General features: G+C 32.5%; 1 protein-coding gene across 1 annotated transcript in view; it reads left to right on the forward strand.

Annotated features, from left to right (window-relative positions):
- LOC127723897 (solute carrier organic anion transporter family member 3A1-like) overlaps positions 1-8,757 on the forward strand; it is a 58,997-nt gene extending 50,240 nt beyond the window's left edge. Inside the window, exons 4-6 of the mRNA XM_052230613.1 lie at positions 6,010-6,167; positions 6,636-6,700; positions 8,092-8,757. Of these exons, the coding sequence (XP_052086573.1) occupies positions 6,010-6,167; positions 6,636-6,700; positions 8,092-8,450 (582 nt within the window). The 3' untranslated portion in view covers positions 8,451-8,757. The remainder of the gene's footprint in view (positions 1-6,009; positions 6,168-6,635; positions 6,701-8,091) is intronic.
- Positions 8,758-18,994: the final 10,237 nt, after the last annotated feature.

Raw genomic sequence — 18,994 nt, forward strand, 5'->3', positions numbered from 1 at the left:
ATTTAAAAAATGTATACACAAGACAATCTCCTTTGCCTGAAGGTAAGAGTGCTAATAAGGCAACTATCCGACTGTGTCCAAAATGAAGCGAATTTAAACATCTATAGGTCACCGTACGGCTTTCAATAATGAGTAAAGCAAATACCGTATATATTTATAGTCAGCTATTCACAATATGTGAAACAAGTCAAACAAAAAAACAAGCGCCCGGCTTTAAAACACAATAAAAAAAACCAAATATGACAACTACCAACAAATATGACAACAAACAAACAGCAACCAACGGCAACCACTAAATTACAGGCTTCTGATTTGAGACATGAAAAGAATGTGGCGGGGTTAAACATGTTTGTGACCGATCAACACTCATCCCAATCCGAGAAAGTGGTATTACGGCTTAACGTAATAACAAATTTTAAAAATTAGTTGGAAATGGTTTGAATCATCGGATCGGTACGAAGCACAAAAGCAACTTACATAAAGACAAAAAACACAAAGTGCCGATCTAAGAGTACTTGCAGTTACTGATAGCTAGTTCAAAGTCAATTTATTTTCTTTTAGTAAATATATTTTAAAAGAATCAAGCATAAAAAAGGTAAAACGGTGTCATAAATCATAGAACCTGGTCATCGATAATCATCGATTACAGTGTTTGACTTTTGAAAAAAAATTTGCAACCTTTCACAAATAGAATAATGTCTTAAAAAAGTGAATCTTAAAACAGTTCAACATATCATATAACACAAACTGACATAGTCAATCTGTGTATGGTGTGACTCCAAACATAAATGAAATCGGCCGTTAATAACCCGACTAAGTATATGTGCTTGAAGTGACAAATTAAGAGTTAATCATTTGCAAGACCTTAAAATATCTGCTGTCTAAATTCCTTGGAATGAACAAAGAAATTATCGGAAGGAATCGATCATCAGAAGAAATAAAATAGGTTTGTTCTTCCGTCCGATTAAAGAAATAGTGTTTCAATTTAATGCAAGAACAACAAATAAGCAAGTTCGACGTGATAGTTTAATTTATTATATTTATGCATTTGTATAGTCTATATGTTTCTTTTTGGAAACATCTGGTGACAATTTATTGTAACAGGTAGTGTAACGGCAGTAGCTATATTCGGACCTGCACTTGGTTTTGGACTCGGTGGTCTGTTCAGCAAAATTTATGTAACTTTAGAAGGTAATTATTTTTTCTAGACGTAATATTTTAAAGTTTGTTTATGAAAGCCTTATAACAGAATACACCACAAAAGCTACATCGAAGTATGAGTCAAGTAAGAACGGAGGATTCAATTTGTAACGAGAAAGGTATTTGTCTTTCTGTTTGCAAAATATTGTGGAATATTGCATTGAATTAAAAGTCTATTGTATAGAAAGTGTATCGCATTACAAACGTAACTTCTCAAGAATTTTCTCGTTAATATTTATCATAATTCATTATTATAGAATTGGACGATAATAAGGTTTGTTAAAGTGTTGACTGAAAAAAGTAAAATCACAAAGATACTGAACTCCAAGGAAAATTCAAAACGGAAAGTGTCTAATCAAATGGCAAAATCAAATGATAAAACACATCAAACGAATGGACAACAACTGTCATATTCCTGACTTGGTACAGGCATTTTCAAATGTAGAAACACTTTTCGTTTCTGCGCTTTATTAAAAAGTGTGACTTCTTCATGTAAACTACAAAAAGGACACATTTTATTTTAAAAAAAAGTTAAAAAATAAAATTATCTCTTCAAACTTTCCTTTTGTATTATTTAAGTTCCTGTGAATGGGGAGTTTTAATGTAGAGCACGTGACATCATCGATAGAGAATCAGAAAACTTGAAATCATATAAAAAAATAAAGAATAAAGAGGTGAAGAAGCAACGACCACCCGTCCCCAAATCCAGACCCTCATATAGAAATGATTTTTCAGAAGCAATTGTAAAACCGATGAATGAGACGTTACTTGTTAATTCAGTAAATTGATGTATTCCTTTGCACCGTTCTTTCTACAAATTTTGCTATTTGTTGCTGAATATGTGGCAAAAGAACAACACTATATTCGATAAACCTTTACAAGGCATGCTCAACCCAAGTGAACGGTAAAACTGCAATAAATATTCTATAACTAAACAATTAAAAAACAATGAAGTATATAATTTTTTAGAACTAATGGTTTTCGTACATAATTGTAGATGTGAATATTTCGCCACGAGATCCAAGATGGATTGGTGCCTGGTGGATTGGATTCTTAACATTCGGAGTAGGAAGTATTTTAGCTGGACTTCCCGTCATGTTTTTCCCAAAAAGATTCCAAGCGAAAACAACTAAGGTGGATACGAAAGTATTGAGGAAAAAAGGAAAAACAAGAATCATAGAAGGTATGAAAAGAGGAAATTTGAACCGTTATTTCAAACTCATAGAAAATATGATTAAAAAAAAACAAAAAAACTAAATATATTTGCGCAAGAACCGACACAATCAGCCGTACACATTCGTTATTCTTGAAGAAGATTAAATTCCAAAGGGTATACTGCAGATTTAAAACAACAGCGTATGTTGGAACAATAAATTTAATTGATGCCGCCAATCTGCACTAACATAAATAAGGCTGAAAGAAATAATGTCATATAAACATTATGTGGTGATCTTGTAAATGACGTTTTTTGATGCAGTATGCAGTTAAACTTAGAATACTTATTTACAACAAGTAGATTTTGTGTTTCAATATATTAAACAAGATTAATTAGGTTCTTTATTCTCTTTGGAATTGTAATGCAAAGCTTTGTGCATCAATATGAATTACTATAACACAACATAACGTATGAACGTATGCATTTTTCTCAAATTTCAATTTGTTGATAAAAAATAAGATGTGGTATAATTGCCAATGAGTAAATATCCACCACACTTTAAATGATGCGAATTTAAAGCAACTTTTAGGTCAACGTACGATCTTCTTACATCTTTTTCAGTTGTCAACATTGGTTTACATTCACTCTTATTTGTAAACTTAGCTATTGGCATTACTACGAAGAATAAGAACACAGCATAAAGCATTGACGCACCTTTTTCAGTTTTCAATTTGTTTATTTTAATTTGTCTTATTTTAGAATTTGTTAAAAACATATATGGACTGTTTCGCAACAAACTGTATGTACTAATCATAGTGGGTCGATGTTTGATCCTTATTCTAGTAAGTGGCAGTGTTGCATTTGGACCAAAATACATTGAGACTCAATTCACTTTGCCTGCTTGGAAATCTAGTTTAGTAATAGGTATGAATATTATTCAAACTACACATGAATAACAGGTCATATCGTAAAATCTACTAATTAGCAATGTATTCTTCTACAACATCATTATAAAACTATGTTTGAAGGTTGTGTGATTGTTTGAAAATTGTCTCAAAACTTGTATATGCAAAATTGAACCAAAAAGAGTAAACTTAAATCTCCTAGCCATGTATTATGATTCACTTCAATCTGATGAGAGACAGCTTCTAATTGAAATTATAAACTACATAAGCTTAAAGATGGATTTGTATTTGCCAGTATTTTATTGTTTAATACAAGATAGTAGCATTCTCAAAGATTTTAATGTTTCCTTAAATTAACTCCCCTTCTCCCCCCCCCCCCTTCCCCCCAAACAAAAAAACCAAGCGTTTTATCATGAAGTATATTATGAAAAGAAATGTCTTTGACGTAACACCACTTAATAGAAAACTAAAACGAACAGATTTCAAGCATAGACTTCGAATGTATATAATGCCTGTGAGTACGCATCTCGAAACGTTAAATGATATATTTACTTCAATTGTTTATACGAGCTGTAAATTTAGAAAAAAAACCTCTCGTCTACTAAAAATTACAGTGCTGAATGTACAATGTTGATTATTCGTATATTTTTTCGAAGTTTTTGTAATAAGAATTACAATAAAAAAAACTTGGAGTTAGCGTACGGTATGCAACAATAGCTATGCGTAGAAAGGAACATATTAAATAGAGGATATAAATGATCTGCCACCATTCCTCAAAATGACAAAATCGAAATCAAAATAAATAAAACAAGTTACAGTGTTGAAAAGGTATTCTACAAAATTATAAATTATCTAAGCATGGCTACTTTCTGAATTTATTATGACAAATAAAACTGTAGAGTTTGTGTTCATTTCAGGTGTAACTCGTATCTTTGCAGTATCTGTTGGAACTTTTGTTGGTGGGTATATTACGTCTAAAAAGAGGATTTCACCACTAGGATGCGGCGGATTAATCGTCATTCTGTCATTATTCACCATTGTACACTACTTGGTACAAATATTTCTGGGTTGTCCGACTCCAGAAATAATTGGATATAACAGGTTTGCTTTCTTTCATTTGGAATTTCTATTCACACGGTTATTCTTTGATCTTAATAGGTTCTTTTTCATGTCTCATACTGCATGGATACAACCATAGTCATCCTTCAAGAGCATGAATATAACTATCTAGTTCGAATTGTGTTTTTAAAACTTCGCCTTGAAACGAAACAAAGAAAATGACTGCGAGCTAAGTGTATAAAAGCAACCAAAATAACCACTGCGGCAGTGGATATGTTTTAAACAATTGACGTAAAAACTGAAAATCACTTAATAATTTATAAGTTAGTCTTTTATGATAAGTATATATTTAGAAAGCCGTTTGGAAATATTTGCAGATAAACGTCAATCATATGGTGCGATTTCGCAATAGACGACTTTCGAATTCGTGAACTTTCCCGTAAAGTTCCTATGGTACAATGCTTATGTTATTACGTCACTATAACCAATTGTTTGATGGCGTCGTTTACTCCGATTGACCTCATATCAACCAGTATAAATCACTCATAAAAACAACTCGAGATTTGTGTATTGATTTTGTTTGACGCGGGACATAATTCTTGGAATAATATTGTCCAGCGTAGAAAATCTATAGATTATATTCATGCACCTAATCCAAGATTATCCAATTGAATCCATGTAAACTTAAAAACAATCATACAGAACCAGTAATTTACAAGCTAGGCCATCTTCGACCAGTCTGTTTTCAATGTTGACGTCTAGTGTAACCAGCAAACAAGCAATTATATAAATGCTTTTATATCTCTTTTTCAATTTCAGAAATTTAAGCAATTCATCTGATATCTGTACAAGTAATTGCAACTGCAATTCTGAGGACTATTTTCCTGTTTGCGGTTCGGATAACAATAACTACTTTTCACCTTGTCATGCCGGCTGTTCAAGTATATCTACAATACAGGTATATGTTTTATTGAATAAGCAAGACCTAAGAGGGGATAACAAGGATGCAATTAAAACAAATTATTCAATGAAAAAGACACTATGACCAAATGGAAGGAAACATAATGAAGGATAGTGTTTGCTTTGGTAACATTATAATAAAAAAATACAATCAAATACTTTTTACCACAACTGCAAGCATCAGATTTATCAATATCATAATCAAAAAAGCTACGGTTAATGTTGGTCTACTATAGCGTGGCTGTCCTAAATATAATAATCTCCTTCAATATTCTTGATAAATTAATAACAAAAAATGTTGACGTTGACCTCACAACATGATTTATGTCTAACGACACCCAAATACCCAAACAATATATAGAATGCTCGTGTTTTGCTGCATAAATATACGATTGTTAACTGCATTTTGTAAATAGATTGAGCTTTCAATACAGACCGATAAAGAAAAACAATTAATTGATTTAATAAGTACGATCGACGTGTAACTTTTAAAAATGAATATCAAGGTTATTATTATACAATGTAAAGCAAAAACGTAACATACGTAAAGATAAACAATGAGGTAGTATGGATTCTTTGCTCAAGTCTAAATCATTACTCTTCCGTCGAGATTCTAACTCGTCTGAACGGCCAGTGACTGTATGGAGCAAAAGTGCATATTGTTAATCCATTTTGATTGCACAAAAAAGCAGAGTTGCAATATAAATATTTTATATTTCTACTTAAAAGGGATTTACGAATTGTACATGTATCGGTCCAACAGCGACAGGTAAACCTGGTTTATGTTCATCTGACTGTCAAATGTTGGTTCCCTATCTTGTTGTTACCTGTGTGTTTAGTTTGGTCGAATCATTGGTTATTATGCCAAGTTTGATATTCATGTTGAGGTAAGATCATCATCATCATCATCATCATCATCATCATCATCATCATCATCATCATCATCATCATTATTATTATTATTATTATTATTATTAATACTGGTGTTGTTAATAATAGTTTTGAATATCTTATCAGTTTGTCTTTATTCATGAAAGATACATTTTTAAAATTATAAAAAACGGTTCATTTAACAGATCAAAACCTAGATTAAGTAGAGGCTCAATGACTTTGACCATATCAAATTCGAAAGCATTTTCGAATAAGGGTAGCAAAAGAAAAAAATTGTAAAACACAAAATACACAAATGAACAATACTGGCAAGAATTCAATGTTGAAAATCATTCTGTGGTTGCAGTTCTCCCCTTGAAAATGTAATACTGCTGTTGTATTTCGTTTATCTATATTTTTTTTAAATGTAGGTAACCATACAACTATATAATAACAAATTTGTTATATTCTATTTCTTGTTTTAGATCAGTTGAAGAATATCAGAAAGGAATAGCTATAGCTTTCTCAGCATTTATTACAACTTTATTAGGTAATCAGTGAGGATATTTTTGTTAAAAAGCTGTTCGAAATTTCTCGCATACCTTTCAATATATAAAGTCGATAAAACGCCCGGCCCGAGAGTATGCGATTGGCCATGTTCGTTAACTATCTGGTTGTGTCTCCATCTCTCTAATCAATGACTGAATCATACTTTTAGATAATATTGAGACTATATTTCCCATTGGTTCAGCTGATTGATTTCGTTTGACTCAGTTTTTATGGACTTTTCCTTTTAGAATTTGCATTGGAGTTCGGTATTTTTGTTATACCTTGTTGATAGTGTGCATCTCTTGGGTATCTCTAATTTTGTAATTTTTCTCAATGACAGCCAATGTTTTCCATAGCAAACATGAATTTAGCTTGATAAATTTGTGAATTGCTATAATAGCAAATATCTTCAAATGGTGAAAACATGTACTACATTTAGGCAACACACAATGTCTAATGTTTCGAAAAAGGGAACACTCTTTTTTTAGTTAAAATGTATTTCTCGTGTAATAAATCTTAAACTTACCGTTAGGCCTTGAAATAGACCAACATTTATATTTTTGAAAGTAATGTCTCGACTAAAATTGAGGTACCGTGAAGCAAATTGCCGGTCAACCTATACACGAATAAACGTTAACAACAGATCTTCGTCAATTTCACTTTGATTACAAATCAAACAAATAACTTCAGATTGCCTAAAAACCAGCAAGATTCATTAAAACTAATTAGTACTAGTTCATGTTTTACCCAACTAGAAATAGTAAGCTTCAGCATTTTTTTCATTGAAAACAGAGTTAAGCAACATGCACACACAAATGTTAACGGTAAAAGTTAAAAATGTCTAAAAGACTATTTTCGTAACGCCATAAACATCTTAGATACAACACAATATCCAGCCATCTAATATTTGCTATAAACAACTGTCATACACGTGGGAGGCTTGGCTAGCTATAAAACCAGGTTTAGTCCACCGTTTTTTTCGGAAAATGCCTGTACCAAGTCAGGCACATGGCATTTGTTTTTCACTTGACATGTTCAGTTGATTGATAGCGTTTAAGTTTGTGAGTTTTTATGGATTTCCTCTTGGAGTTCGATATTTGTGGTATACATTTTTACTGTTCCAAACACCAAAGGGATATATTCCTAATTATTTGTCTTGAATGCAAGTATGCACTATCTTGCGCTTTGTTGTTCTTTGACGTAAATTAAAAACCATGGCGTTTTCAAACCACAGGTAAAACTATTGTTAAAACATCATCCGAGTGTGATGAAAAAATATCATTTAAATTGTTAAGTTTATGTGTACTTAGTTTCTTTTGTAAAAATAATCGTGGTTTATCTATATATATATTTTTTAAATGAATTTGTTGAACAAATTTATTAATATTTTAGGTTGGTTCTTAGGACCTATTATCTTTGGGGAAATAATTGACATGTGTTGCAAAATATGGAGCTCACGGTGTGGAGTAAAGGGATCATGCGCGTTGTACAACAATGTGAACTTCCGATATGCTACTTATGGTTTCAGCCTCATACTGAGATGTATTGTTCTAATAATAGACATCGTGGCTTACTTAATTGCACGAAAGAAAACGGATTGGAGTACTGGAGAAACTAGACGTGAACGTAAAAACGACTTGCCTGAAAAACAAAGTTTCATCGTAGATGAAGGGGATACTAATGGAAACAATAGTTACATCAAGACATTTTTAGAAAATAAGGAATTTAAAGAAACAAATATTTTATGTTGATATAATCAAATCACAAAGTACAATGTCTTTATACACGTGAAGTCTCATGTTGACGTTCAACCATCTGACGATATTTTATAAGACTTTTCTAGGTCATGTCGACGATCTATATTCATACGACATTTGATAAGACCAACTAAACAATGATAGAAGTTTATTTACAACACTTGACTGAGAAATCGAAGACTTCCAAGTTCGCCAAATTAATGGTGATGCAGCTCATTATCAATCGTACAAATGCGTTACAAACATAATGATATCAAAATTCTGTCTCTTTCTTTGTGGATCGATGTGAGCTTAGTTTCAAATAAACAAAATGTATCACACCTTTTGCTAAGTAAACTTACTATACAATCAGCATGCAGGGAAGAATTGTAAATACCTTCCTAACTATGTACACATGAGATGTAGAGTATACGTCAAAGGACAGCAAAATGACGACAAAAATAACCCTAAAAAACACAAATAGAGACAGTTTTCTACAGTTGCTATAAAATAACTTAAGTATTAAATCGTCTCTGGTCTATAAAGGTTGTGAATAGTTGAGAGCCAACATAAGTTTACAGATGTAAATCTATGCATCATAAATATACAAACCAATATAACAAAAAATTGGCAAAATATTGCAACAGGAGCGAGACCTGATGCGTCGACATGATGAGCATCTTCTGCTTAGTATGCAGGACTTATCAAAGTTACAAACCTTAAACTTTTTTGTGAGTTTGCTGTATTTAATACTGCTGCTTTTGAACTGCATGATTAATAACGGTTATTGTTTTATTGAAATATGTCGTTATAAAATTTGTATCTACAATTTTTAATTATAGAATGAATATCCCACATGCAGAGGTCTGATTCCTTATCAGGGTTTGGATTTCGTTTTGTTTCTTTTATTAGATCTTCCAACGTTTGTACAAGGTTTTGCTTTTTTTTTAAATATTTTGGTTTCGAGAATCACTGAAGAGACATAATTAATTGACATGCGCATGATAAATTTATACTGTCAATGTAAGTATAACATCTTACACTTTTTCATGAGTTTGGTGTGTTTAATACCGATGCTGTTGTACTGCATGATTGATAAGTTTATTGTCTGATTGAAATATGCGTTATAAAATTTGAATTCAAAATACGAAATTATGGAATAAATCTTCCTCATGCAAAAGTCTGCTTCCTTGTCCAGTTTTGGCTTTCATTTTATTTCTTGTATAAGTTTTTCATACGTTTGAAGAAGGTTTTGGATTTTTAAAATATTTTGGTTTCGAGAATCATTGAAGAGACATTATTCATTGACATGCGCATGTCAAATTTGTACCGTCAATGTAACTTTAATATAACTTAAATTGTTTGTGAGTTTTGTGTGTTTAATACCGCTGCTGTTGTACTGCATGATTAATAAATATTATTGTTTGAGTGAAATATGCCGTTATAAAAGTTGTATTCCAAAATTTAAAATTATGGAATGAATCTCCCTCATGCAAAATTCCTTGTTCGGGTTTGGCTTTCATTTTGTTGCTTTTATTAGATCTTTCAACGTTTGTACAAGGTTTTGGATTTTTTAAATATTTTGTTTTCGAGAATCAATTGAATGACATTATCTATCGATATGCGCATGTCAAATTTGTAGTGTCAATATAACTATAACATACATTTCTCCAACTCTCTCAGGCAAAGTTTACTTTAGGAATATTTGGCTGTTCTTTTGGGTCCCTTCTATTTTGATAGCTCAGTAAAAATTTCAACATTTATATACCAATTGCTTACAATTTTGTTTGGGTTTGATTGTTCCTGGTTTAGTTAAAACACATTTCTAGTTATAGAGAAAGTCGAAATAAATGCCCATACGAAATAATACAGCGGAGGCCCGTAGGGACGATGCCTATTATTCCCCAGTATTGGACAGTTGTTTTGACTTTCGCTTACTTAAAATACACTTTAAGTATTGAAAATGAATCTTCAGAGTATAATATTTAGAGTAACTGTATTTCATTTTGTAATGGTTTTCATGTCATTTTCCCGGTATTGTACCCAATCATCCGCAAGCAAAATTTAAGATCAAGCTGACCATCTACTCACTAAACGGAGTATTTGTGAGCAGTACCATACACACTATAAAAAAAATCTTGAATGAAGTTCATCCAGATTTATGTTTAACATTTTGTTAGTCATTGGCTCCGCACGTTTTCTTGTGGGTTTTAAAGGATATTTATTTGTGTCTGTAAGTTTATGGATTATGTGTGTGTTTATTTTGATAAATACTGGGTGAAGAATCGGCTAAGAAAAAAGAAATGGTACAACTAGAATAGTTGTCCAGGTATGTAACACTGTAGTTTAGGTTATTTAACTAATGGGGGTGTAAATATTGTTCTATATTTCAAACCATTCTATTAGATGAAAAAAAATTAAACAAGAAAAAGAGTGTTTCAAACATATCCCATCGTGTTTTCCTTCTGTTCATTACAACGAACACAAATGTTATCTCATTTACTACGAATGAATAGATGAAATGATTTGAAAATGATACAAACAAATATTCATCGAATATTAATTTATAGACATTCCACATATATATGTTTTCCATTTGGTAAGGAGATTCTGATTCTTTAACAAAAGTGAATATCTATTGTTATATAGTTGAAATCAATTAAGATAAAAGATTTTTTTACTAAAAAATTACGTGGTATAGAAAGATTATTTCTTTTGGTATATAGAACACTTATAGTGCTTCATGATAAGATAATTGTACTTATACATTTGTACCAGGTCAAATGAGTCTTCCATTTTGTATTTCTTTGTGTCAGGTTAACAATTACTTTTTTAATTTCATATAAACATTTCAATGTTAACTTCGTCATGTCCATTGCCAATATAACTGTTGTGTTTGTCACCGAACATATAACAAAAACAGTGAATGAATACGATTATATTATGCACTTCTGTCGAAAATTGAATTTAAAACGAACTTAATTTAACAGAAGCATTATCAAAATTTTATCAACACTTCTTAAAAAGTTTATCCCTTAGTACTATATTCAAATTATAACATCGAAAATTTAAATTATACCGAATACCCCATCTTGACCCTTTCAGTTTCGTGAACTATTTATTCTAACCACAATATTATTGTAGAATCTTCATGTAACGATAAAAAGTAATAATACTGTTGTATCATTTACACTCACCGATTAACGCTTCTGTTTTTGAAGTATGTTCATGTATTTATTGAAATGCAACAAATGTTTTATCTGTACAAAATCAAAATGCAGCATTTTAAATTTCAAGGAGATGATATCTATAACGGTTTAAAAGCAAATCTTTTAAGGGGCATTAGCTGTCAAATTCATGATCATCGATTTAATTCAAATTCTCATACTTGATTTATATCATACTAAAACGTATATCCAAATTATAAAAAAGTCTAAAACGAACAACTTACGATGTATGTACTATATAATATGTATCAGCATTTCGTGAGTATTTTAGTCTAGACGCAATCTACATAATCATAGAGTTGACATCTGAGGACTGCCGACGCTCATATTACCCGATATAAACATATATATAAAGCCCAAACAACATCGTTTGTGTGTGTTAATCACATTACATAAACTGCTTTATAAATGAGTTAGGTATTGACAATTCACTTGCAAACTCAACATATACCCCCACGACACTTACTAAATCCTGGATAATTATAGGTCTGTTCTGTGTTCCTTTGGAATTTCAACCAAAGATGAAAAACTGGATCTTCGATCACTGTATTGGATACCTAAACTTCATAAGTGTCCTTACAAACAACGGCATATTGCGAGGTCTTCCAAGTGCCCCACGAAACCTCTTTCTGAATTATTAACATCAATTTTAACAGCAATCAAAGCCGGGCTTCAAAGTTATTGTGAAACTACTTATTCAAGAGGTGGCGTGAATCATATTTGGATACTATAAAATTCTTTTAGAGTATATACAATCTAAGACTCTTTCATCTTGCAATAGTATTTAAACATTAATTTTTACTTTTCTACACTTTACACAAGTATTCCCCATTCCAAACTAAAAGACAAATTTAAAGAGTTGGTCCTTCTTTGTTTCATAAAAATGAATGGCCAACGTAGATACAAGTATCTGGTCTTAGGAAGGGATAAATCCTACTTTGTAAAAAATCACTCTGATTCTAACAAAAAATTCTCTGAATCTGAGATTACCATATCAGCATTTCGTGAGTATTTTAGTCTAGACGCAATCTACATAATCATAGAGTTGACATCTGAGGACTGCCGACGGTCATATTACCCGATATAAACATGATTTCTTGATTGACAACATATTTGCTACGTTTGGAGGACGTGTTTTTCAAAAAAAAAACAATCGGCATTCCCATGGAAACCAACTGTGCCCCTCTTCATGCCGACTTGTTTCTTTATTCATATGAGGCTGACTTCATACAGATACTTCTTAGGAAGAAAGAAAAGAAGTAAGCAGTATCCTTTAACTTTACTTTCCGCTAAATAGATGATGTTCTCTCACTAAATAATTCAAAATTTGGTGACTATGTTGAACACATCTATCCAGATGAACTTGAGATAAAGGATACAACAGATACAGTTAAGTCTGCCACATATCTTGACATACATCTAGAAATTGACAATGAGGGTCGGTTGAAAACACAACTTTATGACAAAAGAGATGATTTCAGCTTCCTAATTGTGAACTTTTCATTTTTATGTAGCAACATTCAAGCAGCGCCTGCATACGGAGTATATATCTTCCAGTTAATGCGATACTCCAGGGCTTGTATTTCCTATCATGATTTCCTTGATAGAGGGTTGCTGCTCACAAGGAAGCTATTAAACCAAGTGTTCCAAGTGGTGAAGTTGAAATCATCCCTTCATCAATTTTATGAACCCCATCACTAGTTACGGAATATCCGTTTCACAGATGATAGCGGATATGTTCCTAAAGTCGTAACTACAATTCCGTCCCCTTTTCCAAAATGTGATCTACTGAATTAGACTTATTACCGGGTTTGTAATTACATGAGCAATACGACGGGTGCCACACGTGAAACAGGATCTGCTTACCCTTCCGAAGCACCTGAGATCACCCCCAGTTTTTGGCGGGGTTCGTGTTACTCAGTCTTTAGTTTTCTATGTTGTGTTTTGTGTACTGTTGTTTGTCTGTTTGTCTTTTTCTTTTTTAGCCATGCGTTGTCAGTTTATTTTCGACTTATGAGTTTGAATGTCCCTTTAGTATCTTTCGCCCCTCTTTTATATATATAAATAGATAGCGAACACGTGCAATTTGATTTTTCTAGATCTGTTTGGTTTAATATTATAGGTTAAAAAATATGTTAATCATCGTTTTTACCTGTATAAGAATCATTTTTTGTGGATCGAATCAGTCAACCAAATCTTTTACTCTTGTTTCACTTTCAATGTTGACAATATTTTTCTTTTAATAGCTGAACACGCAAAGTTTATGCGTAATCCATTTCTAGCTAAGGGATTAAATTAAGGGTCACATGAATACGGATTCAATGATATAGAATTTTTCCTTTGCAACTGACTAATTCATCAGCGATGTTTCTTAGCTTATTTTGACAACATTGAAACAAACTGGCTGATAGAGGCGAATTATAATTTCACTATTTAACTTTCATTAATAATTGAACAAAAAAACGTTATATTTTATTTTTTTTTATATTTCGCAGCTTATGCCCCTTTAAACAAGATATATTTTTTCTCTAATTTTCATAAATGAATAATGTTTATGTGTTCAATATTACCAAATCACAACTGAGTTAACACAGTTCATATTTTGTAGATGCAAAGAAGAGAAATGGCACGCAAGGAATAATATTTGTTTTACCAGGTTGGATACTATCTGTGAAAGAAATTTAGCCGCGGAAAATAATGCGGATATAGTTGTTGAAATTGAGTTAATACGATTATATATTTTATAATATGGAATAACAACTCGAAAATTAAAAAAAAATGTTAATGATTAGAGACTTGGTTTTCATTGTATTATTACGTTATCATTACATTATCCGTACGATCCCTCCTAAAAATCGAGTATCAGCCGTATAAGTAAGTTTCATATATCCAATACCACGTAACTTCCATTGATATACACTTTTCATGAAAGTGTCTATAAAAATATCAAACTGGAAAAACGTCTGGATGAATGAAAATAACCAATAGAAAATAATTCTCCATTCCTGAAAAAAAATAGAGCATTTGAACACAAGATTTACGTCAAAGGTGTATTTTGATTGCTTAGTTTAACATGTATAAGTACTTATTATAGGAAACAGAACAAAGGTAACAAAAAAAAACGGGCAGGTAACAACCGCTGCGTATCCTTTTTCTACACGAGTAGTCAGGTCAGGTATGTTCTACGATGAATGGAGATATTTAGTCAACAATAAATTAAGTATTCTGCGTTTAGACTAGCGCTTCTCCAGTCTTAAAGCTGTGTCCGAGGTATATTATTGGTCATAATTTTGTTAAATATATATACAAATGACGTAGGAGTACACGGAAAGACAAAACGGGGGGGGGGGGGGGGGGGGGGGGCAAACTTCTAAAAGCGACAAGCAAAAAAGTAAAACCTTTTTCTTTTTTACTATGGTCTAATAGTCTAAAAGTTAATTTATATCCTCTTTCATAACTATATTCTTATTTTCAATAAAACAAAAAATGTCAATAAGTGAGAGGATGGGGTGAAGTTTCCTCTTTCCCACTTTAGAAAGTTGGAGGGACAATTTCCTCCCTTCTCCGGCTCCTAGGCCTCTGAATATATATTGTCCTTTGCTCCAAAAAAAACAAAACAAATATGATTAACACATTTAAAAATTTTTAAATTCATCGACGTATGAAAATAAAACAAGAGAGTGAATTCAGACAATCGTAAAAATACATGTGTAAATTTAAAATCAAAAGAGCGCATATATGAATCTTATAATTGATACATGATAAGAAATGTGGTGAACTGTTTTCACCGTAATCTTTATGGCATATTTATTCTATTTCAGAAATTAGCATATTATAAAAGTAATTGATGACTAAATGACAGAAAAATTATTGTTAATTTAACAATGCGCACCGCAATTAACAAATACACATGGGGAATTATACCAATATTTACGTGTCTTCATGATGTTCATGTTTATTCCGTTTTCAGGTTGCTTTTAGAAATAACAGATGTAATGAAGTGAACTCGTGATGATAAACATTAAAACATTCATTTTGAATAGTTATATACTATGTAGTCATTCATTTTTGCATTTAACTTATTTTCTGCTTATATATTAACCTGTTGTGATCTGGATGATATGTTTGTCATAATATTTCAAAGGCATTTATCAATTCGACGAGGGAGTGCCTATAGTATGAGCATTTGGAAAAAAAAAAACAAAAAAAAAAACATAAATACTATGTATACCATACAGTAACAATCATTCCGGTAATCTGGGTTTGTGATCTGCCGGGCAGCCCCTTCCCATTTTGAATTTTGTTAATGTTTTTAATCAGTGTACAAATTAGGAAATTATTCCATATTTGTCCTGCAACCAGTGACTGGAACCTTAGAATATTGCCGTTTTCAGATTAGTCTGGATACCTCGACCATTTAATGTTTGTTTATGTTAATCCTTGTTTGTAAATCTAGTTTTTCGGGGTTGATATTGGTCTGTTGTACTGTTTCTCAATTATGGGAATTAATATTATCCCTTTATCTATTAGTCTGTATTTGTAAAACATATTATTATTACATGAGATAAAATCATATGAGTTTCTTCGTTAGAAGGACAAGTCACAGTTTGCATCGCAATTTGTTAATTTTTTAGTAATATTCAAAAACTATCATTTGAAGACTAATTTTTATATGTTTCAAGGTAGTTCGTTCTCAAATCTGTGCTCTTTTCAACCAGATTTGCACTGTCCTATGTATTGATGTCAAAATTATCCAAAATGTTTTCAATGAAATATGTTTCTTGTCCAAGACACCAATACGACAGCATATTTGAAATAAATCTACATCAGTTAAGGCCATGGAAAAGTTAATGTACGTTGAACTATATACATAGATTGTTTGCCAGGAATGAGGAAATGAATGAACGGGGGTGTTAGAAACGGCGTCAGGATAGGAAACTAAGGTAAAGGGAAGAAGGGATTGAACCGGGAGAAGTAAGGGTAAAGTGTTAAATTTTAAAAATTATTTGTAATTCAAAGAAATAGTTTGAAAACTTACGTTTACTCAATATAGACACACAAGTCAGAAACGCTTTATTTTTTTTTGGGGGTGGGGGGGGGGGGGGGTGGGGTGAGGGTTCGTCAAATAACTAAAACTGTTTTGAGGGCCAAACAATCAGTAAAATTGATTTGAATATTTTCTTTTTGCTTTGCTTCTTTTTTTTTTTTTTTTTTTGTTAGTTGAATTGTGAGGTTTGTGCCGATCAGTTTTGTCAAGGGAGAGCTTTCCAACTAATTTTCACTTTTTTTTTATTATATTGCATTGTTATACAACGGTCCCAGATTTGGGAAGGGTTGATCCCGCCGCATTCCATATGTGCCTATCCCAAGTCACGTCACATTACTGAAAGTCTACTTGATACAATGGACACGACTTTAAATATACAATGCGTGTCATGGCGTTACATATCTTAGGAGTATATCATCAGCTCAGTAGTCAGTACTTCAGTTCTGACATGACTTATAACATGTCGTAGTAAGATCGTGGTGGTCATGGTAAGGTCGTAGTAAGGACGTGCCAAGTCTTCATGATCGTGGAGGTCTACGACCAACTTTGAACATGCTCAAAACATTCGTTGTGCAGTCGTGGCAAAAACTAGTCGTAGTAGAAGCGTAGAACCGAAATAAGGACGTAGTAAGATCGGGATGGGCCTAGAATCATCGTATTGGAAACGTGGTGCGATCGGGCAAACCAATGAAAAATATTTTGCTGTGACTTTACTAAGATTTCAATGTGACTATCCCGATTCTACTACGATGTTGATACGATTATAATACGATGAGGAAGACAATAATACGCTGTTACTACGCGCTTGTCGTCCTCAATACGACCTCACTACGATACTACTACGTCCTAGCCACGATAATTGCACGACCTTATTCTGTTGATACCTATAAGTGTTTTTGATACCTTTGGCGGCATGTTTTCTCATGGAAACTGGTGTATACAATTGGAAAGTCAAAATATTTATAGGGACGAAGACCACAGTGGCAACTTAGTGGAAACGTAGTGGAGTTGTGATTTAATCGTATGGACTCGTATTGAGACCGTAATGCGATCGGGAAGGTCTTGGTAAAAGCGTACAGAGATCGTGTAAGTCGTGGTAAGGTCTTATTAGACGTAGAAATAGCGTGACAAGATCGTAACTAGAACGTGTTACTGTCGTATCTGAATAGTTGCAGGATCTTATCAGGATCATAGCAAGATCGTGGTATGAAGTGAAATCTATGAAATATTGAATATTCAAGCCGACCATACCACGATCTCTTTTTTTTTCCGCGATCTTATTTTTTTATAGATCGTAGTGGGATCTTCATGGCATCATATAATTTCTATCAAATTCGTTGTATATTGGGAAACTCAGGTCGATTCATGCATTTGAAAACTAAGAAATTAGATCCAAGACGACTTTGTATCTTTGTCATTCAATTTCAAAGAATAACTTACACTAAGGACTTTCTTATCCCAGGAATAGATTACCTTAGCCGTATTTGGCACAACTTTTTGGAATTTTAGGTCCTCAATGCTCTTCAGCTTTGTACTTGTTTGGCTCTATAACTATTTTGATCTGAGCGTCACTGATGAGTCTTATGTAGACGAAACGCGCGTCGGCGTATTAAATTATAATCCTGGTACTACCTTTGATAACTATTACAGCCCTTGGTTGGTGTAAACTTCCCAAAATACGTGTATGGTGTAATGGTGTATGGCATATGGTGCAATGGTAGAGGTTGTATGGTGCTATGGTGTATGGGTCGATGCCACTGCTGGTGGACGTTTCTTCCCCAAGGGTATCACCAGCCCAGTAGTCAGCACTTCGGTGTTGACATGAATATATATTATATGGTCATGTTTATACATTTTCTGTTAAAAAACTTTGAATTTTTCGAAAAACTAAGGATTTAAGGACTTAATACACTTCAATACCCCCCTCCCCCCGATGAAAAATATATAAGGCTAAAACATAATCATGTTACAACAGACCAAATTGCAATACCGATTATCTTGAAAATAATATCAAGTCAGTAAAAAAAAAAAAAAAATAGAATAAGTTCAATATATATGATTGTAGGATTCGGGGGAAACAATAGAGAGCTAGGACCAATGGGAAGAACAAATCGACACATAAAACTTCTGACAAAAGCAAAACAAAAATAATCGGAAAGACACTGCGCATGTTCATGATGTTGCTTTGTGGTATCTTCATGTACTCGGTCGGTTAGTATTTGGAAATGTTTTAATGTGATTACTCTGATAAGATCTTATATAATCTTTTACTTAACTGCTTTTAT

Source organism: Mytilus californianus, unplaced genomic scaffold (assembly GCF_021869535.1).
Source record: "Mytilus californianus isolate M0D057914Y unplaced genomic scaffold, xbMytCali1.0.p SCAF_13, whole genome shotgun sequence".
Classification (NCBI taxonomy): Eukaryota; Metazoa; Mollusca; class Bivalvia; order Mytilida; family Mytilidae; genus Mytilus; species Mytilus californianus.